General features: G+C 40.7%; 1 protein-coding gene across 1 annotated transcript; it reads left to right on the plus strand.

The window, feature by feature from the left end:
* The first annotated feature begins 318 nt into the window (after window positions 1-318).
* On the plus strand, window positions 319-2,849 carry LOC128219360 (uncharacterized). Its single transcript, XM_052927167.1, has 4 exons — window positions 319-708; window positions 1,101-1,252; window positions 1,691-2,299; window positions 2,684-2,849. The coding sequence occupies exons 1-4, from the start codon at window positions 319-321 to the stop codon at window positions 2,847-2,849; spliced, it is 1,317 nt and encodes a 438-aa protein (XP_052783127.1).
* The last annotated feature ends 21,561 nt before the right edge of the window (window positions 2,850-24,410 follow it).

Consider the following 24,410-nt stretch of genomic DNA (forward strand, 5'->3'; position numbering starts at 1 on the left):
AATAACGCGTGGTGGCTTCGACAAGCCCGGACGACTATTAAAAAGTATTTACAAAAGAGAAACGTCTGGGCCCCGTTTCAAAAAGACATCATTAACCTGCACCACTGCTTAGTGTATGTTCCCTCCTGAACAGATCACTTCTCACGAGTGCCACTGGTGTATGCTCTCTCTCTTTTAGACTGATCACTTGTCACGTGTGCCACTGGTGTATGCTCTCTCCTGGACAGATCACTTGTCACGTGTGCCACTGATGTATGCTCCCTTCAGGACAGATCACATGCTCTCTCCTGTATATATCACATGTCACGAGTGCCAGTGATGTATGCTCCCTTCAGGACAGATTACATGTCACGTCTGCCACTGATGTATGCTCTCTCCTGGACAGATCACATGTCACGTGTGCCACTGATGTATGCTCCCTTCAGGACAGAGCACTTGTCACTAGTGCCAGTGATGTATGCTCCCTTCAGGACAGATTACATGTCACGTCTGCCACTGATGTATGCTCTCTCCTGGACAGATCACTTTTCACGTGTGCCACTGATGTATGCTCCCTTCAGGACAGATTACATGTCACGTGTGCCACTGGTGTATGCTCTCTCCTGGATAGATCACATATCACGTGTGCCAGTGATGTATGCTCCATTCAGGACAGATATTATGTCACGTCTGCCACTGATGTATGCTCCCTTCAGGGCAGATCACATGGTAAGTGTGCCACTGATGTATGCTCTCTTCTGGACGGATCACATGTCAGGGGTGCCACAAATGTATGCTCTCCCCTGAACAGATCATAGGTAACGTGAGCCACTGATGTATGCTCTCTCCTGAACAGATCACTTGTTACGTGTGCCACTGATGTATGCTCTTTCCTGGACAGATCACATGTCACGTGTGCCACTGATGTATGCTGTCTCCTGTACTGATCACTTGTCAAGTGCAGAACTGATATATGCTGTCGTCTACACAGATCACATGTCACGAGTGCCACATATGATTGCTCTCTTCTGGACAAATCACATGTCACGTATACCACTGATGTATGAACTTTCTTGGACAGATCACATGTCACGTGTACCACTGATGTATGCTCCCTTCAGGATAGATCACATGTCACGTGTGTCACTGATGAATGCCCCCTTCTGGAAAGATTACATGTCACGTATGCCACTAATGTATGCTCCCTTCAGGACATATTACATGTCAAGTGTGCCACTGATGTAGGCTCTCTTCTGGACAGATCACATGTCGGGTGTGCCACTGATGTATATTCTCGTTTGGACAGATCACATGTCAACAACGCCACTGATGTATGCTCTCTCTTGGACAGATAACATGTCACGTGTGCCATTAATGTATATTCTCTTCTGTATATATCACATGTCACATGTGCCACTGATGTATGCTCTCTCTTGGACAGATCACATGTTACGTGTGCCACTGATATATGCCCTCTCGTTGACGGATCACATGTTACTTGTGTAACTGATGTATGCTCTCTCCTGGACAGAACACATGTCACATATGCCACTGATGTATGCTCTCTTCTAGGCAGATCACAAATCAACCATGCCACTGATTTATTCTCTCTTCTGAGCAGATCACATGTCACGTGTGCTACCAATATATGATCTCTCCTCGACGGATCACATGTCATGAGTGCAACTGATGTATGCTCTCTCCTGGACAGATCACATGTCACGTGTGACACTGATGTATACTTTCTCCAGGACATTTCACATGTCACGAGTGCCACTGATGTATGCTCTCTCCTGGACAGATCACATGTTACGTGTGCGACTGAAGTATGCTTCTTCCTGGACAGATCACTTGTCACGAGTGCCACTGATGTATGCTCTCTCCTGGACAGATCACATGTCACGTGTGCCACTGATGTATGCTCTCTCCTGGACAGATCACATGTCACGAGTGCCCCTGATGTATGCTCTCCCTTGGACAGATCACATGTCACGAGTGCCACTATGTATGCTTCTTCCTGGACAGATCACATGTCACGAGTGCCACTGATGTATGCTCTCTCCTGGACAGAGCACATGTCACGTGTGCCACTGATGTATGCTTCTTCCTGGACAGATCACATATCACGTGTGCCACTGATGTATGCTCTCCTCTGGACTGTTCAAATGTCAGTTGTGCCACTGATGAATGTTCTCTACTGGACAGACCACATGCCGCATGTGCCACTGATGTATGCTCTCTTTTTGACAGATCACATGTCACGTGTGCCAATGATGTATGCTCTCTTCTTTACGGATAACAGGTCACGTGTGCCACTGATGTATGCTATCTCCTGGACAGATTACATGTCAAGTGTGTCACTGATGTATTCTTTCTTCTGGACAGATCACATTTCAACCATAACACTGATATATGCTCTCTTCTGAACATATCACATGTCTCGTGTGCCACAGATGTATTCTCTCTCCTGGACCGATCACATGTCACGTGTGTCACTGATGAACGCTCTCTATATTGGACAGAACACATGTCTCCTGTCCCTCTGATGTATTCTCGCTTGTGGACAGATCGCATGTCACGTGTGCCACTGTTGTATGCTCTCTTCTGGATGGATCACTTGTCACATGTGCCTCTGATGTATGTTCTCTCTCCTGGACAGATCACATGTCACGTGTGCCACTAATGTATGCTCTGTTCTGGACAGATCATATGTCAACCATGCCACTGATGTATGCTCTCTCATGGACAAATCGCATGTCACGTGTGCCACAGATATAAGCCTTCTCCTGGACAGATCACATGTCACGTGTGCCACTGATGTATGCTCTCTACTGGACTTATCACATGTCACGGGTGCCACTGATGTATAGTCTTTTTTAAGACAGATCACAGGTCACGTGTTCCACTGATGAACGCTCTCTTCTGGATGATCACATGTCACCTGATGTATGCTCTCACCTGAACTGATCAGATGTCGCGTGTGTCACTGATGTATAGGTTCTTTTTTAGACAGATCACAGGTCAAGTGTGCCACTGATGTATGCTCTCTAGTGGACTGATCACAGGACACGAGTGCCCCTGATGTATGCTCTCTACTGGACGGATCACAGGTCACGTTTGCCACTGATGTATGCTCTCTACTGGACGGGTCACATGTCACAACTTTACGCCAGTGGACCGTGTCGCTTATTCGTGCTATCATACTGACATTTTATCCATATTTGCTTTCTGAAATGAAAAGTACATTGCCGCTATAAACAAATACTAAATCCAAGGTTTTGTTAGTTATATTTTATGCACTTTTAGAAAAGAGAATAATAAAGTTGTCAAGTTTACGTTGTAAATAGACAATTAATTTAACAAATTACTCAATAACACTTGTTTTTATTGTTGAACTTTAAAAGAGATTAATTTTATGAGTATAATTACGATACAGATACTGTTTGAAAAATGGATTTTGTTGTTTTGTAGAAACAATTCATCAAAATGATTCTTGTTGTTTTATATTATTAATTTTGCGAAACAAAACCTCATCAAAACCGTTCTTTATAAGGTTAACCGCAAATTGTTTACTTGTTTGTTTCTTGGAAGAATGAAAACAAAAAGATATGATATTGATGGCACAGCTAAATGTACCAGTCAATTGTAACCAAGCCCCCCCCTCAGGTCTGGGGAAAAGCGGGGACTTTGACTTTTGGTCCAGGCCAACCCTGCGGGAACGTACTGGGGTGGTAAAACCCCAGCCAAATGTCCACGCACCCCAGGGACCTTAGGTAAGGCCCATTCCCCGCTGTTTTTTGAGCGAATACAAAACCACCGCATTCAACCGGCACTGTGGTGCCACCTGGAAGGTAAAAACACGGCCCATATTCCCGGCTATCCCCGGTATACCCCCGGACCTGGGTGTAAGGGGCGTGGTTACAATTGACTGGTGCATAATGAACGAACCTAGTTTCTTTGCTTTACTTGTTTGGTCATCATTAAAACATCCAATAAATTCGCTGAAAATGGAGCCAAGGGTGCAATATGATTTATAATTTAGTTCAGACTTATTTATCTTTTACAACGATTGTGTAACAAACTATTACATCATTATATTAATCACTCTCGTTGGCACGATTTTACGCGAGAGTGTCGTCTTGTGTTGTGGGAGAAACCGGAGAACCAGGGGAAAACCCACTTGTCCGGCTTGGTGAACACAAACCAAACTCACATATAATTTATGTTGAGGTGAAAAGAGATTTATGCCTCTTTATTTGTATCTGCTAACTAGAATGCCCATTTTGTTATGTATAAGTGACATGAGTTATAATAAATGAAACACTTGAGTGTGAAATATATTGTCAGCTAAATTTAATTTTAATATATAATGTGTTTAACTTGATGCTATTTTAATGGCTATTTTTACAATTTATCCATTGCGATGTTAATTTTGTCATGGTATGTTATATATGACAAAACGTAACTAAATAAAACTTGAAAATGCTTTCAATCGAGCATTTATGACAACTGGCGAGAGAAAAAACTGTCATTAATTATTTTGTTATTATCCTTGAATGTGTTAAAGCATTATTTAAGCTGCACTCACACAGATATACCATTTTAACAACTTTTTTTGTGTCTGGTAAGAGCAAATTTTTGCTTAAATATCTGCAAACCAATTATGTAAGATTTGCTGACAAAAATTAGAGCGTAGATTTTCATATTTGAAAAAAAATGCATAAAACATCAATTTTTGAACTTAAATATAAAAATCTGCAATCTATTTTTTTTGTTGGCAGTCTTATATAACTGGTTTCCATGCATATTCGCAAAAATTGGCGCGTCCCAAGACAAAAAATAAAAAAAGTTGTGAAAACGTTCAATCTGTGAGAGTGAAGGTTTAAAGTATCTATTAAGCAATTATTCAGTTGTGAATATTCGAATGTCCTCATAAAACAACTTGCACTCAGCGGCCGTATATATAAAGTATCTTAGTGAAAAAATTCAAATTAGTGAAAAATGCTTTTTTCTACGTTGATATTAAAGCTGCATTCTCACAGATTTAACGTTTTGGCAACTTCATTTTTTGTCTTGGAATGAGCCATATTTTGCGTAAATATCTGCAAACCAGTGATATTAGAAGATAAGATCGCTTATTTCCATATTTCAATTCGAAAATTAATGTTTAATGGTTAAAAGCGTTACTAACGGTTTGAGAAAAAAATGCATAAAACAACAATTTTTTAACTTAAATATTAATTTCTGCATTCTGATTTTGTATATCACTGGTGTCTATGCATTTTCGCATAAATTGGCACATTCCAAGACAAAAAAATAAAAAAAAGTGATCAAAATGGTCAATTTGTGAGAGTGCAGCTTTAATGAAAACTAACAATATTTTAACAGTGTCAAGGTGGAAATAAGCAAGAGTAAAAATCCAAATGATAAAGGCATACAAATAAATTTGATAAAAAAGAGGGTATTTAAAATATTCGTTGTTAAAATAAATCGAAATTTTCACTTAGAACCTATATGAATACGACCCCAGGTAGTTGTGTGAAGTTAGCTAAACATTCGGCATTGCATATTGGACATTAAAGAATGAATGTCGTGCTGGCACGGCATTGGACATTGGACATTCAAAACAGGAATGTCGTGCTGGCATGACATTGAACATTGCAAAGTCAAACGACATACAGTTTTGTACTGTTCGGTGTTCGGGGAGCTAGATATTACTGTATTGAATATTTAATGCTATGAGTGCACGACATTCTTGTATTAAATGTTCAATGCAGTGAGAGCACGACATTCCTTTTTTTGAATGTTCAATGCTTTGAGAGCAAAACATTCCTGTTTTGAATGTTCAATGCTGTGAAAGCACCACATTACTGTTTTGAATGTTCAATGTTGTGAGAGCACGACATTCCTATTTTGAATGTGCAATGCTGTGAGAGCACGACATTCCTATTTTGAATGTTCAATGTTGTGAGAGCACGACATTCCTATTTTGAATGTTCAATGTTGTGAGAGCACGACATTCCTATTTTGAATGTGCAATATTGTGAGAGCACGACATTCCTATTTTGAATGTGCAATGTTGTGAGAGCACGACATTCCTATTTTGAATGTGCAATGTTGTGAGAGCACGACATTCCTATTTTGAATGTTCAATGTTGTGAGGGCACGACATTTCTATTTTGAATGTTCAATGCTGTGAGGGCACGACATTCCTATTTTGAATGTTGAATGTTGTGAGAGCACGACATTCCTATTTTGAATGTGCAATGTTGTGAGAGCACGACATTCCTATTTTGAATGTTTAATGTTGTGAGAGCACGACATTCCTATTTTGAATGTTTAATGTTGTGAGAGCACGACATTCCTATTTTGAATGTTCAATGTTGTGAGAGCACGACATTCCTATTTTGAATGTTCAATGTTGTGAGAGCACGACATTCCTATTTTGAATGTTCAATGCTGTGAGAGCACGACATTCCTATTTTGAATGTGCAATGCTGTGAGAGCACGACATTCCTATTTTGAATGTGCAATGTTGTGAGAGCACGACATTCCTATTTTGAATGTGCAATGTTGTGAGAGCACGACATTCCTATTTTGAATGTGCAATGTTGTGAGAGCACGACATTCCTATTTTGAATGTGCAATGTTGTGAGAGCACGACATTCCTATTTTGAATGTGCAATGTTGTGAGAGCACGACATTCCTATTTTGAATGTGCAATGCTGTGAGAGCACGACATTCCTATTTTTGAATGTTCAATGTTGTGAGAGCACGACATTCCTATTTTGAATGTTGAATGTTGTGAGAGCACGACATTCCTATTTTGAATGTTGAATGTTGTGAGAGCACGACATTCCTATTTTGAATGTGCAATGTTGTGAGAGCACGACATTCCTATTTTGAATGTGAAATGTTGTGAGAGCATGACATTCCTATTTTGAATGTGCAATGCTGTGAGAGCACGACATTCCTATTTTGAATGTGCAATGCTGTGAGAGCACGACATTCCTATTTTGAATGTGCAATGCTGTGAGAGCACGACATTCCTATTTTGAATGTGCAATGCTGTGAGAGCACGACATTCCTATTTTGAATGTTTAATGTTGTGAGAGCACGACATTCCTATTTTGAATGTTTAATGTTGTGAGAGCACGACATTCCTATTTTGAATGTTCAATGTTGTGAGAGCACGATATTCCTATTTTGAATGTTCAATGCTGTGAGAGCACGACATTCCTATTTTGAATGTTCAATGTTGTGAGAGCACGACATTCCTATTTTGAATGTTCAATGTTGTGAGAGCACGACATTCCTATTTTGAATGTTTAATGTTGTGAGAGCACGACATTCCTATTTTGAATGTTCAATGTTGTTAGAGCACGACATTCCTGTTTTGAATGTTCAATGTTGTTAGAGCACGACATTCCTTTTTTGAATGTTCAATGCTGTGAGAGCACGACATTCCTATTTTGAATGTTTAATGTTGTGAGAGCACGACATTCCTGTTTTGAATGTTTAATGTTGTGAGAGCACGATATTCCTATTTTGAATGTTCAATGTTGTGAGAGCACGACATTCCTATTTTGAATGTTTAATGTTGTGAGAGCACGACATTCCTATTTTGAATGTTTAATGTTGTGAGAGCACGACATTCCTATTTTGAATGTTTAATGTTGTGAGAGCACGACATTCCTATTTTGAATGTTCAATGTTGTGAGAGCACGACATTCCTATTTTGAATGTTCAATGCTGTGAGAGCACGACATTCCTATTTTGAATGTTCAATGTTGTGAGAGCACGACATTCCTATTTTGAATGTTCAATGTTGTGAGAGCACGACATTCCTATTTTGAATGTTTAATGTTGTGAGAGCACGACATTCCTATTTTGAATGTTCAATGTTGTGAGAGCACGACATTCCTATTTTGAATGTTCAATGTTGTGAGAGCACGACATTCCTTTTTTGAATGTTCAATGTTGTTAGAGCACGACATTCCTTTTTTGAATGTTCAATGCTGTGAGAGCACGACATTCCTATTTTGAATGTTTAATGTTGTGAGAGCACGATATTCCTATTTTGAATGTGCAATGTTGTGAGAGCACGACATTCCTATTTTGAATGTGCAATGCTGTGTGAGCACGACATTCCTATTTTGAATGTTCAATGTTGTGAGAGCACGACATTACTGTTTTGAATGTTCAATGTTGTGAGAGCACGACATTCCTATTTTGAATGTGCAATGCTGTGAGAGCACGACATTCCTATTTTGAATGTTCAATGTTGTGAGAGCACGACATTCCTATTTTGAATGTTCAATGTTGTGAGAGCACGACATTCCTATTTTGAATGTGAAATGCTGTGCGAGCACGAAATTACTGTATTAAATGTTCAATGCTTTAAGAGCACGTCACTCCTGTATTGAATGTTCAATGTTGTTAGAGCACGTAATTCCTGGTTTGTATGGACAATGTTGTAAGAGCACGACATTCTTGTATTGAATATTCAATGCTGTGAGAGCACGACATTCCTGTTTTAAATATTCAATGCTGTCAGTGAACGACATTCCAGTATAGAATTTTTAATGCTGTGAGAACACGATATAACTATTTTAAATGTTAATTGCTGAAAGAACACGACATTCCTGTATTGAATGTTTAATGCTGTTAGAGCACGACAATACCGTTTTGAAATTCCAATGAGTGAACGGCATTTGTGTTTTAAATGTTCATAACTGTGAGAGCACGACATTCCTGTTTTTAATTAACAATGCTGTGATGGTTCGATATAACTCGATAGTTAATGCTGTGATAGCACGATATTCCTGTTTTGAATGTTCAATGCTGTGAGCGGAAAACATTCCTATTTGAATTTTCCTTGCTGTGATGGCACGAAATTTCAGCATTAAATCGCACGACATTCCTGCTTAGAATGATCAATGCTTTGACAGCAAGACATGAGGGTTTTGAATGTTCAATGCTGTGAGAGCACGAGATTCCTGTATAGAATGTTCAATGCTGTGAGAGCACGACATTACTGTATTGAATGTTCACTTCTGTGATAACACGACATTCCTGTATTGATTGTTTAATGCAGTGAGAGTACGGCATTCCTGTATTAAATGTGCAATGCTTTCAGAGCACGACATTACTGTATTTAATGTTCATTGTTGTCAGAGCACGACATTACTCTTTTGAATGTTCAATGCAGTGAGAGCACGACATTACTGTATTGAATGTTCAATGCTGTGAGAGTACGACAATCCTGTATTGATTGTTTAATGCAGTGAGAGCAAGACATTCCTGTATTAAATGTTCAATGCTGTGCGAGCACGATATTCTTGTATTGAATGTTCAATGCTTCGACAGCACGACATTACTGTATTGATTGTATAATGCAGAGAGAGCACGACATTCCTGTACTGAATGTTTAATGCAGTGAGAGCACGACAATACTGTATTGAATGGTCCTTGCTTTGAGAGCACGACATTGATGTATTGAATGTTCAATGCAGTGAGAGGACGACATTTCTCTATTGAATGTTAAATGCTGACATTACTGTATTGCAAGTTCAATGCTTTAAAAGCACGATATTACTGTTTTAAATATTCAATACTGTGAGAACACGAATTTCTTTTATTAAAATTTTAATGCTGTGAGAGCACGACATTCCTGTATTAAATGTTAAATGCTGCGAGAGCACGACATTACTGTTTTGAAGGTTCAATGTTGTGAGAGCACGATATTACTGTATTGAATGTTCATAGCTGTGAGAGCACGACATTTTTGTTTTAAATTTTCAATGCTGTGTGAGTATTACTGTTTTTGATAGTAAATGCTGTTAGTGCACGATATTCCTCTTTTGAACGTTCAATGCAGTGAGCGTACAACATTCCTGTATTGAATGTTCAATGCTGTGAGAGGAAGACTTTCCTGTATTGTATGTTCCTTGCTGCGAGAACACGACATTCCTGTTTTAATATTCTATGCTGTGAGAGCACAACATTACTGTGTTTAATGTTCAATGCTAAGAGAGCACGACATTCCTGTATTGAATGTTCCCTGCTGTAAGAGCAAGACATTCCTTTATTGAATGTTTCTTACTGTAAGAGCACGACATTACTGTTTTGAATGATCAATGCTGTGAGAGCACGACATTACTGTTTTGCATGATCAATGCTGTGAAAACACTACATTCTTGTTTCGAATGTTCGATTCCGTGAGAGCACGAAATTCCTGTTATGCATTTTCAATGCTGTGAGTGTACGACATTACTGTTCGAATGTTCAATGCTGTTAGAGCACGACATTACTGTTTTGAATGTTCAATGCTGTGAGTGTACGATATTACTGTTCGAATGTACAATGCTTTAGAGCACGATATTACTGTTTTGAATGTTCAATGTTGTAAGAGCACGACATTACTGTTTTCAAATATTAAATGCTGTGTGAGCACGAAATTCCTGCATTAAAAGTTCAATGCTGTAAGAGCACGACATTCCTGTTTAAGATATTCCTATTTGAATGTTCAAAGCTGTGAGCGCACGACATAACTGTCATTAATGTTCACTGCTGAGAGAGCAGGACATTCCTGTAATAAAATGTTAAATGCTTTGAGAGCACGACATTAGTGTTTGAATGTTCATTGCTGTGAGAGCACGACAACCTTTTTTAAATGTTCAATGCTGCGAGAACACGACATTACTGTTTTGATTGTTCAATGCTTTGAAAACACGACATTACTGTTTAAATGTTCGATGCTTTAAAGCAAGACATTCTTGTTTGAATGTGCAATTCTGTGAGAGCACGACATTCCCGATTGATTGTTCAATGTTTTGGGAGCACGACATTTCTGTTTTGAATGTTTATTGACGTGAGAACAAGATATTTCGGTATTAAATATTTAATGTTGTAAGAGCAGGACATTCTGGTTTCAAATATTAAATGCTGTGTGAGCACGAAATTCCTGCATAAAAAGTTCAATGCTGTAAGAGCAAGACATTCCTGTTCACGATATTCCTATTTGAATGTTCAAAGCTGTGAGAACACGACATAACTGTCATAAATGTTCAATGCTGAGAGAGCAGGACATTCCTGTAATAAAATGTTAAATGCTTTAAGAGCACGACATTAGTGTTTGAATGTTCATTGCTGTGAGAGCAAGACAAACTTTTTGAAATGTTCAATGCTGCGAGAACACGACATTACTATTTTGATTGTTCAATGCTTTGAGGGCACGACATTACTGTTTTGGATGTTCAATGTTGTGAGAGCATGACATACCTGTATTGAATGTTCATGCTTTGAGAGCACAACATTCCTGTTTTAAATGTTCAATGCTGTGAGAGCACGACATACCTGTTTAAATATTACATGTTGTGAAAACACGACATTCCTTTTTTGAATGTTCGATTCGGTGAGAGCACGACAATTCTGTTTTGAATTTCTAATGCTCTTAGAGGACGGCATACGTATTTTAAATGTTTAATACTGAGAGAGCACGACAATCCTGTATAAAATATTAAGTGCTTTGACAGCACGACATTCCTGTATTGAATGTTTAATGCTGAGAGAGCACGACATTCCTGTATAAATGTTTAAATGCTTTGAAAGCACGACATTCCTGTATTGAATGTTCAATGCTGTGAGAGCACGACATTCCTGAATTGAATGTTCAATGCTGTGAGAACACGACATTTCTGTTTTGTATGTTTATTGCTGTGAGAGCACGACATTTCTGTATAAAATGTTAAATGCTATGAGAGCACGACATTAATGCTTTGAATGTTCATTGCTGAGAGAGCATTACAAACACTTATAAATGCTGTGAGGTTACGACATTACATTTTTGAATGTTAAATGATGTGAGAGCATGACATTCCTGTTCTGAATTATCAATGCTGTGAAAGCATGACATTACTGTTTTAAATAATTATATTGCTGTGAGTGCACGATATATCTGTATTCAAAGTTCAATGCTGTGATTGAGGGCACCACTTTCATGTTTAAATGTTCAATGTTGTGAGAGTACGCCATTCCTGTATTAAAGAGCACGACATTCCTGTTTTGAATGATCAATGCTGTGAGAGAAAGACATTACTGTTTTGAATGTTCAATGTTGTGAAAGCACAACATTCCTGTTGAAATGTTCAATGCTGTGAGAGAACGACATTCCTATTTTGAATATTCAATGCTGTGAGAGCAAGACAAACCTTTTTTGAATCTTCAATGCATTGAGAGTACGACGTTCGTGTTTTGAATGTTTAATGTTGTGAGAGCAAGACATTACTGTTTTGAATGTTCAATGCTGTCACAGCAGAACATACCTGTTTAAGTGTTCATATTATGAGAAAAAAGACATTCCTGTTTAATTGCGCAATGCTATGAGAGCAAGACATTCCTGATTGAATGTTTAATGCTGTGAGAGCACGACATTCCTGTTTGAATGTTCAATATTGTAGGAGCACGACATTCCTGATTTGAATGTTCCTTGTTGTGAGAACAATATATTCCAGTTTTAAATGTTAAATGCTGTGAGAGCACAACCTTCCTGTTTGAATGTTTTGTTCTGTGAGATCACAACCTTCCTGTTTGAATGTTTTGTTCTGTGAGATCACAACCTTCCTGTTTGAATGTTTTGTTCTGTGAGATCACAACCTTCCTGTTTCAATGTCCTTTGCTGTGAGCACACGACATTCTGGTTTGAATGTCATATGCCGTGAGAGCACGACATTCTTGTCTTATATTTTAAATGCTCAGAGATCACGACATAACTGTTTTGAATGTCCAATGCGGTCACAGCAGAACATATCTGTTTGAATGTTTAATGCTGTGATAGCACGACATTACTGTTTAAATGTTCGATGTTATAAGAGCAGGACACTCCTGTTTAAATGTGCAATGCTGTGAGAGCACGACATTTCTGTATCAATGTTTAATGCAGTGAGAGCACGATATTTCCGATTGAATGTTCAGTGTTTTGGGATCACGACATTTCTGTTTGAATGTTCATTGTTTTCAAAACAAGATATTTCGGTATAAAATGCTCAATGCTGAGAGAGCACGACATTCCTCTATTAAATGTTAAATGCTTTGAGAGCACGACATTACTGCTTTGAATGTTCATTGCTGATAGAGCACGACAAAACACTTATAAATGTTCAATGCTGTGAGGTTACGACATTACTGTTTTGAATGTTCAGTGCTGTGAGAGCACGACATAACTGTTTTGAATGTTCGATTCTCCGAGAGCACAATATTAATGTATTGAATGTTCAATGATATTAGAGCACGGCATTACTGTTTTAAATGTTCAATGCTGTGGAACACGACATTCCTGTATTAAATGCTCAATACTGTGAGAGCACGACATTCCTGCTTTGAATGTTCAACTCTGTGAAAGCACGACATTCCTGTATTGAATGTTCAATGCTGTGAGAGCACGACATAACTGTTTTGAATGTTCGATTCTATGAGAGCACAATATTAATGTATTGAATGTTCAATGATATTAGAGCACAGCATTACTGTTTTAAATGTTCAATGCTGTGGAACACGACATTCCTGTATTAAATGCTCAATACTGTGAGAGCACGACATTCCTGCTTTGAATGTTCAACTCTGTGAAAGCACGACATTCCTGTATTGAATGTTCAATGCTGTGAGAGCACGATATTTCTGTATTGAATGTTCAATGTTGTGAGAGCACGAAATTCCTGTATTAAATGCTAAATGCTGTTAGAACACGACATTCCTGTATTGAACGTTCAATGCTGCGAAGGCACGACAATCCCGTATTAAATATTTAATGCTGTGATAACACTACATTCTTGTTTTAATGCTCAATGCTGTGAGATCACTACATTCCTGTTTTGAATTTGCAATGATGTAAGATACGATGAGATAAGATAAGATAATCTTATTTAAAGTCGGTTATGATAAACATAAACAACACTAGCTGATAGCTATTTTCCGACATAATAGATTATCCAATAACAGACAAACAAAAGACCTGAAAATATTCATGATCATAATATCACATGTTAATTAAAATGTTAAAACATAGGTTATAATGAGATTATAGGCTTCATTACCAGATACATCAAAAGTTACAAGATAAAACATAGTTATGATTTAAATGCTGGTCCAATGCATTAAGTGAAATTTAAATAAAAGCAACAGTAAGACACACAACATGTAATTCAAACAGCAATACATATTTAAGTGATTAGATAATTGTTAGCGGCTATTACAAAGCAATTCAACATATAGGACAGATTTTTACTATATACACAAATAAGATGCTGGAGGTGAACGCTAATCGTTTTTTAAAAAATATATAAGACGAAAAGAAAATAAGACACTGAAGAAAAATCACGCATTACGATGCATAGATAAAAAATGGGTATAAAAGATCCTATTATCACCACGGTCAGACCTGTGGTGAACTGATTAGCATTCACTTCAAGCATAGGAATAAAACCAGACTACAGAAAAGCAAAAGCTTTTTGCTAAGAAAAAGATGATGCATTACTTACATACTAAAACATTCTTCTAATAATAAAACAGGAAAACGGCTAATAATAATTAATATGGCTATAAGCTATGAAGAGGTTTTTAAATTGGTCATGCACATCATTTGGAGAATATATAAACAGATAACAAAAGCACATAGTTCACATTTCATGCATAAAGCAACTAAGACACATTTCATCTAAAGCTATACATTTGTTATACAAGCACAAGCAGTGGTTAGTAAAGCTTACAAGCACATAAGGTAAAAGGAATAACAGAAAAGCGGTTAAACGATACACACATAGAGCATTTACATTTGCTGACACTCCAAGTATGGATCAGTCTCTTAAACTCTTTGAAATCAGTAGTTGTGCGTAATTCGTTTGGCAGACTGTTCCATACTTGGGTGGTCTCAAAACGAAAGCTTTTCTTACCATAAGTAACTGTATTTACACTTGGAATGTCGAGCAAGTTTTTATGTCTGAAAGAGTAATGTTTAGATTTAACAGAGACAAGTTCTTGTATGTAAATGGGAGATAACTTGTGTAAGCATTTGAAAACTTCAACAGCGATTTGTGGCTTATATGAAGGGTTGGCATATTTACCCTTTCTAAAAGCTGTTTATAACTCGATGTATAATCATTAAAGACTAATTTCAGAGCTCTATATTGCAAATGTTCTAGTTTTTCAGTGTTTTGTTGATTACAGAAATGCCATACTAAAGGGCAGTAGTTAAAATTGGAACGGACAAAACATTTGTAGATAAGTAATTTTGTATCTTGTGTGAGATATTTAGACAATCTTGACAAGACATTTATTTGCCGGGCTGATTTCTTACAAATTGTTGCAACATGAGCATCAAAGTTTAACAGTGAATCAATTTCCACTCCTATGAGTTTAACACTTTCTTCACATTGTATTTCTGAGTTTTCAATTCTGAAGGAATCTATTTTACTTAATGTGGACTTTTCGATTCATATTGATTGAAATTTATCAGGATTTGCTTGCATTAGATTATCTTCAAACCACTTAATTAGGATAGCACTTTCAGATTCAAGAACTTGTTTTAGGTTGTTGATGTTGGAATCACAGTGAGATAAAGTATTGTCGTCAGCATAGTTGTAAACTTTGGCTTGATGAATGAAATAAAATATATCATTGATAAAAATATTGAAAATCAACGGTCCCAAGATTGATCCCTGTGGTACGCCTTTTGATATATCCATCCACTCACTATGAAAATCGCCCAGTTTTACTCTTTGCTTGCGGTTAGTCAAATAATCATGCATGAGGTCGGCAGCTTTTTCGGAGAGTCCATAGGCTTTAAGTTTTAGGACAATAAGATCGTGGTGGGGGGGTCAGTCGAAGGCCTTGGACAGGTCCATCAGTATAGCCGCTACATACTCATGGTTGTACAGGGCCCTCTTCCAATCCTCCATTAATCGGACTAGAGTAGTTTGGCAACCAAAGTTTGTTCTAAAAGCTGATAAAAAATTATGAAAAATATTTTCAAAATGAAAACAGAGTTGCTCACTAACCGACTGCTCGTAAACTTTGGATAAAGTAGGGAGAATACTGACAGGTCTATAGTTTTTGTTTTGGAATGGGTCTTCTTTTTTTAAATAAGGGTGTAACTTGAGCAAGTTTGAGAGCATTTGGGAAGTTTCCTGTTGCAAAAGATGTGTTGACAATATTTGTAAGGGGTTCTGTCAGTGAATCTGCACCTGCTTTAAAACCCTTAGTGGGAGAGTATCCACACCAGTGGCTGTGAGCGCGTTACAATTATGTTTGAATTTTCAATGCTGTGAGAGCACGACATTCCTGAATTAAAGAGCACGACATTCCTGTTTTGAATGTTCAATGCTGAGAGAACACGACATTCCTATATTAAATTCTAAATGCTGAGAGAGCACGACATTACTGTTTTAAATGTTCATTGCTGTGAGAAAACGACATTCCACTTTGAATTTTCAATGCTGTGAGAGCATGACATTCCTGTTCAAATGTTCAATACTGTAAGAGCACGACACTACTAATTTGTATGTTCCATGCAGTCACAGCAGAACATTCCTCTTTAGATGTGCATATTTTGAAAGACAGACATTCCTGTACTATTCTTCAATGCTATGAGGGCAAGATATTCCTGATTGAATATTTAATTTTGTGAAAGTACGACATTCCAGTTTGGATGTTCAATGCTGAGAGAGCACGTCATTCCTGTATTAAATGTTCATTGCTGTGAGAGCACGACATTACTGGTATAAATGTTCATTGCTGTGAGAGAACGACATTCCATTTCGAATGTTCAATGCTGTGAGAGCATGACATTCCTGTTCGAATATTCAATGCTGTAAGAACATGACATTCCAGATTTGAATGTTCTTCTTTGTGAGATCAAGATATTCAAGATTTGAATGTTCAATGCTGTAAGAGCACGACATTCCTGTTTGAATGTTGAATGCTGTGAGAGCACAATATTACTGTTTTAAATGTTCATTGCTGTGAGAGCATGACATTCTTGACTTAAATTTTAAATGCTGAGAGAGCATGACATTCTTGTTATGACTGTTCAGTGCTCTGAGGGAACGACATTACTGTTTTGAATGTTCAATGCTGTGGGAGCCCGACATTCCTGTTTTGAGTGTTCAATGTTGTGAGAGCACGACATTCCTGTATTGAATGTTAAATGCTGTGAGATCACGAGCTTCCTTTTTGAATGTTTTCTGCTGTGAGAGCAAGACATTCCTGCTCTGAATGTTTAATGCTGTGAGCGCATGACATTCCTGTTTTGAATGTTCATTGCTGTGAGAGCACGACATTCCGGATTGAATGTTCAATGCTTTGATCGAATGGCAATCAAGTTTGAATTTTCAATGCTGTGAGAGCACGACATTACTGTTTGAGTGTTAAATGCTGTGAGAGCACGAAATTCTTGTACTAAGTCCTGTAGTAATATTCAATGCTGTGATAGCTCGATATTACTGTTTGAATGATCAATGCTTTGAGAGCACAACATTCCTGCTATGAATGTTCAATGATTTGAGAGCAAGACATTCCTGCTTTGCATGTTCAATGCTGTGAGAGCACGACATTCCGGTTTGAATATTCAATGCTGTGAGAGCACGGCAATCCTGTTTGATTGTTCAATGCAGTGAGAGCCCGACATTTCTGTTTTTAATGTTCAATGCTGTAAGACCTAGACATATTTGCATTGAATGTTCAATGCTGTGAGTGCACGACATTACTGTTTTGAATGTTCAATACTGTGAGAGCCAGACATTCCTGTTTAAATGTTCAATGCTGTGAGAGCACGGAATTTTTGTATTGTATGTTCTTTGCTGTGAGTATGTTACAATCTCGTTTGAATGTTCAATGCTGTGAGAAGACATTTCTGCATTGAATGTTCCATGCTAAAGAGAACACGACATTTGTGTATTAAATGTTAAATGCTGAGAGAACACGACATTACTGTTTTGAATGTTCAATGCTGTGAGAGAACGATATTACTGTTTGTAATATTGAATGCTGTGAGAGCACGACGTTTCTGTTTTAAATGTTCAATGCTGTGAGACCTAGACATATTTGCATTTAATGTTCAATGCTGTGAGCGCACGACATTACTTTTTGAAAGTTCAATGCTGTGAGAGCTAGACATTTCTGTTTTAAATGTTCAATGCTGTGAGAGCGCGACATTTTTGTATTGCATATTCATTGATGCAAGCGCATTACAATACTCTTTGAATTTTCAATGCTGTGAGAACACGGCATTCCTGAATTAAATGTTGAATGCTGAGAGATCACGACATTCCTGTATTAAATGTTAAATGCTGAAAGAGCACGACATTATTGTTTTGAATGTTCAATGAGGTGAGAGAACGGCACTCCTGTTTGAATGTTCAATGCTGTGAGAGCAGGATATTATTGTTTGAATGTCCAATGCTGTGCGAGCACGACATTCCTATATTGAATAGGAATGTTCAATGATGTGAGAGCACGATATTACTAATTTGAATGTTCAATGCTGTACAGCACGACCTTTCTGCTTTAAATGTTCAATGATGTGAGAGCACGACATTCCTGCTTTGTATGCTCAATGCTGTGAGAGCACGACATTCGTGTTTTAAATGTTCATTGCTGTGAGAGCACGACATTCCGGTTTGAATATTCAATGCTGTGAGAGCACGGCAATCCAGTTTGAATGTTCAATGCTGTGAAAGCACGACATTTCTGTTTTGCATGTTCAATGCAGTGCGAACACGACATTCCTGTTTTAAGTGTTCAATGCTGTGAGAGCACGACATTCCTGTGTTTAATGTTCAATGTTGTGAGAGCCAGAATTCCTGTTTTAAATGTTCAATGCTGTGAGAGCACGACATTCCTGTTTTGAATGTGTAATGCTGTGAGAGCACGACAAACCTGTTTTGAATGTTCAATGCTGTGAGAGCACGACATTCCTGTTTTGAATGTTTAGTGTTGTGAGAGCCAGACATTCCTGTTTTAAATGTTCAATGCTGTGAAAGCAAGACATTTATGCATTGAATGTTCATTGCTGTGAGCGCACGACATTATTGTTATGAATATTCAATGCTGTGAGAGCACGACATTCCTGTTTTAATGTTAAATGCTGTGAGAGCATGACATTTCTGTTTGAATTTTTAATGTTGTGAGAGCACGACATTCCTGTTTTGAATATTGAATGCTCTGAGAGCACGACATTCCTATTTTTTTATGTTCAGTGTTATGAGAGCACACGTTCCTGTTTTGAATGTTCAATGCTGAGAGAGCACGACATTCCTGTATTAAATGTTAAATGATGAGAGAGCACGACCTTCTTGTTTTGAAGTTCAATGTTGTGAGAGCACGACAATCCTGTTTTGAATATTCAATGCCGTGAGAGCACGACTTTACTGTTGGAATGTTGTGAGGGCACTACGTTCCTGTTTTGAATGTTCAATGCCGTGAGAGCACGACTTTACTGTTGGAATGTTGTGAGGGCACTACGTTCCTGTTTTGAATGTTCAATGTTGAGAGAGCACGACATTCCTGTTCTTAATGTTCAATGCATTGAGAATAAGACATTGCTGTTTTGAATGTTCAATGTTGTGAGAGCACTTTGGATAGTGCCCGGGGCAGTTTTCGCACACCATTGCTACCGAGCAACACATTGCACCCTGGTCTGCCGCCCCCGCACACCCCGAACGTCAAACTTTTTTATTGCGAAAAACACTGCCAATACATCCGCATTGGCATTCTACAGCACTTAGGATAGTGCCCGGGGCAGTTTTCGCACACCATTGCCACCGAGCAACACATTGCACCCTGGTCTGCCGCCCCCGCACACCCCGAACGTCAAACTTTTTTATTGCGAAAAACACTGCCAATACATCCGCATTGGCATTCTACAGCACTTAGGATAGTGCCCGGGGCAGTTTTCGCACACCATTGCCACCGAGCAACACATTGCACCCTGGTCTGCCGCCCCCGCACACCCCGAACGTCAAACTTTTTTATTGCGAAAAACACTGCCAATACATCCGCATTGGCATTCTACAGCACTTAGGATAGTGCCCGGGGCAGTTTTCGCACACCATTGCCACCGAGCAACACATTGCACCCTGGTCTGCCGCCCCCGCACACCCCGAACGTCAAACTTTTTTATTGCGAAAAACACTGCCAATACATCCGCATTGGCATTCTACAGCACTTAGGATAGTGCCCGGGGCAGTTTTCGCACACCATTGCCACCGAGCAACACATTGCACCCTGGTCTGCCGCCCCCGCACACCCCGAACGTCAAACTTTTTTATTGCGAAAAACACTGCCAATACATCCGCATTGGCATTCTACAGCACTTAGGATAGTGCCCGGGGCAGTTTTCGCACACCATTGCCACCGAGCAACACATTGCACCCTGGTCTGCCGCCCCCGCACACCCCGAACGTCAAACTTTTTTATTGCGAAAAACACTGCCAATACATCCGCATTGGCATTCTACAGCACTTAGGATAGTGCCCGGGGCAGTTTTCGCACACCATTGCCACCGAGCAACACATTGCACCCTGGTCTGCCGACCCGCACACCCCGAACGTCAAACTTTTTTATTGCGAAAAACACTGCCAATACATCCGCATTGGCATTCTACAGCACTTAGGATAGTGCCCGGGGCAGTTTTCGCACACCATTGCCACCGAGCAACACATTGCACCCTGGTCTGCCGCCCCCGCACACCCCGAACGTCAAACTTTTTTATTGCGAAAAACACTGCCAATACATCCGCATTGGCATTCTACAGCACTTAGGATAGTGCCCGGGGCAGTTTTCGCACACCATTGCCACCGAGCAACACATTGCACCCTGGTCTGCCGCCCCCGCACACCCCGAACGTCAAACTTTTTTATTGCGAAAAACACTGCCAATACATCCGCATTGGCATTCTACAGCACTTAGGATAGTGCCCGGGGCAGTTTTCGCACACCATTGCCACCGAGCAACACATTGCACCCTGGTCTGCCGCCCCCGCACACCCCGAACGTCAAACTTTTTTATTGCGAAAAACACTGCCAATACATCCGCATTGGCATTCTACAGCACTTAGGATAGTGCCCGGGGCAGTTTTCGCACACCATTGCCACCGAGCAACACATTGCACCCTGGTCTGCCGCCCCCGCACACCCCGAACGTCAAACTTTTTTATTGCGAAAAACACTGCCAATACATCCGCATTGGCATTCTACAGCACTTAGGATAGTGCCCGGGGCAGTTTTCGCACACCATTGCCACCGAGCAACACATTGCACCCTGGTCTGCCGCCCCCGCACACCCCGAACGTCAAACTTTTTTATTGCGAAAAACACTGCCAATACATCCGCATTGGCATTCTACAGCACTTAGGATAGTGCCCGGGGCAGTTTTCGCACACCATTGCCACCGAGCAACACATTGCACCCTGGTCTGCCGCCCCCGCACACCCCGAACGTCAAACTTTTTTATTGCGAAAAACACTGCCAATACATCCGCATTGGCATTCTACAGCACTTAGGATAGTGCCCGGGGCAGTTTTCGCACACCATTGCCACCGAGCAACACATTGCACCCTGGTCTGCCGCCCCCGCACACCCCGAACGTCAAACTTTTTTATTGCGAAAAACACTGCCAATACATCCGCATTGGCATTCTACAGCACTTAGGATAGTGCCCGGGGCAGTTTTCGCACACCATTGCCACCGAGCAACACATTGCACCCTGGTCTGCCGCCCCCGCACACCCCGAACGTCAAACTTTTTTATTGCGAAAAACACTGCCAATACATCCGCATTGGCATTCTACAGCACTTAGGATAGTGCCCGGGGCAGTTTTCGCACACCATTGCCACCGAGCAACACATTGCACCCTGGTCTGCCGCCCCCGCACACCCCGAACGTCAAACTTTTTTATTGCGAAAAACACTGCCAATACATCCGCATTGGCATTCTACAGCACTTAGGATAGTGCCCGGGGCAGTTTTCGCACACCATTGCCACCGAGCAACACATTGCACCCTGGTCTGCCGCCCCCGCACACCCCGAACGTCAAACTTTTTTATTGCGAAAAACACTGCCAATACATCCGCATTGGCATTCTACAGCACTTAGGATAGTGCCCGGGGCAGTTTTCGCACACCATTGCCACCGAGCAACACATTGCACCCTGGTATGCCGCCCCCGCACCGCCCGAACGTAACACATTTTTTATTGCAAAAACACTGTCCAATATATTCCGCATTGGCAATTCTACAGCATAGAATGGTGACCCCCGGGGCAGTTTTCGGGGGGGGGGGCACACCATTGCTACCGAGCAACACATTGCACCCTGGTCTGCGCCCCCGCCACACCCGAACCGTCAAACTTTTTTTTTGCGAAAAACACTGCCAATACATCCGCATTGGCATTCTACAGCACTTAGGATAGTGCCTGGGACAGTTTTCGCACACCATTGCCACCGAGCAACACTTGCACCCTGGTCTGCCGCCCCCGCACACCCCGACGTCAAACTTTTTATTGGCGAAAAACACTGCCAATACCCGCATTGGCATTCTACAGCACTTAGGATAGTGGTCGGCGCAGTTTTCGCACACCATTGCCATCCGAGAAACACATTGCACCATGTCTGCCGCCCCGCACATCCCGAACGTCAAACTTTTTTTATTGCGAAAAACACTGCCAATACATCCGCATTGGCATTTACAGCACTTAGATAGTGCCCGGGCAGTTTTCGCACACCATTTGCACCGACAACACAATTCCCCCTGTCTGCCGCCCCCGCACACCCCGAACGTCAACCTTTTTTATGGCGAAAAACACTGCAATACTCCGCATTGGCATTATACACACTTAGCATAGTGCCCGGGGGCATTTTCGCACACCATTGCCACCGAGAAACCACATTGCCACCTGGTCTGCCGCCCCCCACACCCGAACGTCAAACTTTTTTATTGCGAAAAACACTCCAAAACATCCGCATTGGCATTCTACAGCACTTAGGATAGTGCCCGGGCAGTTTTTCGCACACCATTGCCACCGAGAAACACATTGCACCCTGGTCTGGGGCCCCCGCACACCCCGAACGTCAAACTTTTTTATTGCGAAAAACACTGCCAATACATCCGCATTGGCATTATACAGCACTTAGATATTGCCCGGGCAGTTTTAAGCCATTGCACGAGCAATTGCACCCTGGTCTGCGACTGCACACCCCGAACGTCAACTTTTTTATTGCGAAAAACCCTGCAATACATTCGCATGGCTTATTCTAGCACTTGATGGTGCCCGGGGCAGTTTTCGCACACCATTGCCACGAGACAACACATTGCACCCTGGTCTGCCGCCCCCGAACACCCCAACGTCAAACTTTTTATTGCAAAAAACACTGCCAATACATCCGCATTGGCATTTACAGCACTTAGATAGTGCCCGGGCAGTTTTCAGTTGCACACATTGCACCTGGTCCCGTCCCCGCGCACACCCGACGCAACCTTTTTTATTGTGAAAAACACATGCAATACATCCGCATTGGCATTCTACAGCACTTAGGATAGTGCCCAGGGCAGTTTTCGCACACCATTGCTACCGAGCAACACATTGCACCCTGGTCTGCCGCCCCCGCACACCCCGAACGTCAAACTTTTTTATTGCGAAAAACACTGCCAATACATCCGCATTGGCATTCTACAGCACTTAAGATAGTGCGGGCAGTTTTCAGTTACATTGCAACCCTGGTCTGCCGCCCCCGCACACCCCGAACGTCAAACTTTTTTATATGTGAAAACACTGCCAATACATCCGCATTGGCATTCTACAGCACTTAGTAAAGTGCGCGCGGAGTTTTCGCAACCATTGCCACCGAGAACACATTGCACCATGGTCTGCCGCCCCGCAACCCCCGAACGTCAAACTTTTTTATTGCGAAAAAACTGCCAATACATCCGCATTGGCATTCTACAGCACTTAGGATAGTGCCCGGGGACAGTTTTCGCACACCATTGCCACCGAGAACATCATTGCACCCTGGTCTGCCGCCCCCGAGTCAAACACCCCAACGTCAAACTTTTTTTATTGCGAAAAACACTGTCAATACATCCGCATTGGCATTCTACAGCACTTAGGATAGTGCCCGGGGCAATTTTCGCACACCATTGCTACCGAGCAACACATTGCTCCCTGGTCTGCCGACCCCACACCCCAAACGTCAAACATTTTTATTGCGAAAAACACTGCCAATACATCCGCATTGACATTCTACAGCACTTAGGATAGTGCCCGGCAGTTTTCGCACACCATTGCCACCGATAACACATTGCACCCTGGTTCCGACCCCGCACACCCCGAACGTCAAACTTTTTTATTGCGAAAACACTGCCATACATCCGCATTGGCATTCTA

The sequence above is a fragment of the Mya arenaria genome, chromosome 15, assembly GCF_026914265.1.
Source record: "Mya arenaria isolate MELC-2E11 chromosome 15, ASM2691426v1".
Taxonomy (NCBI): Eukaryota; Metazoa; Mollusca; class Bivalvia; order Myida; family Myidae; genus Mya; species Mya arenaria.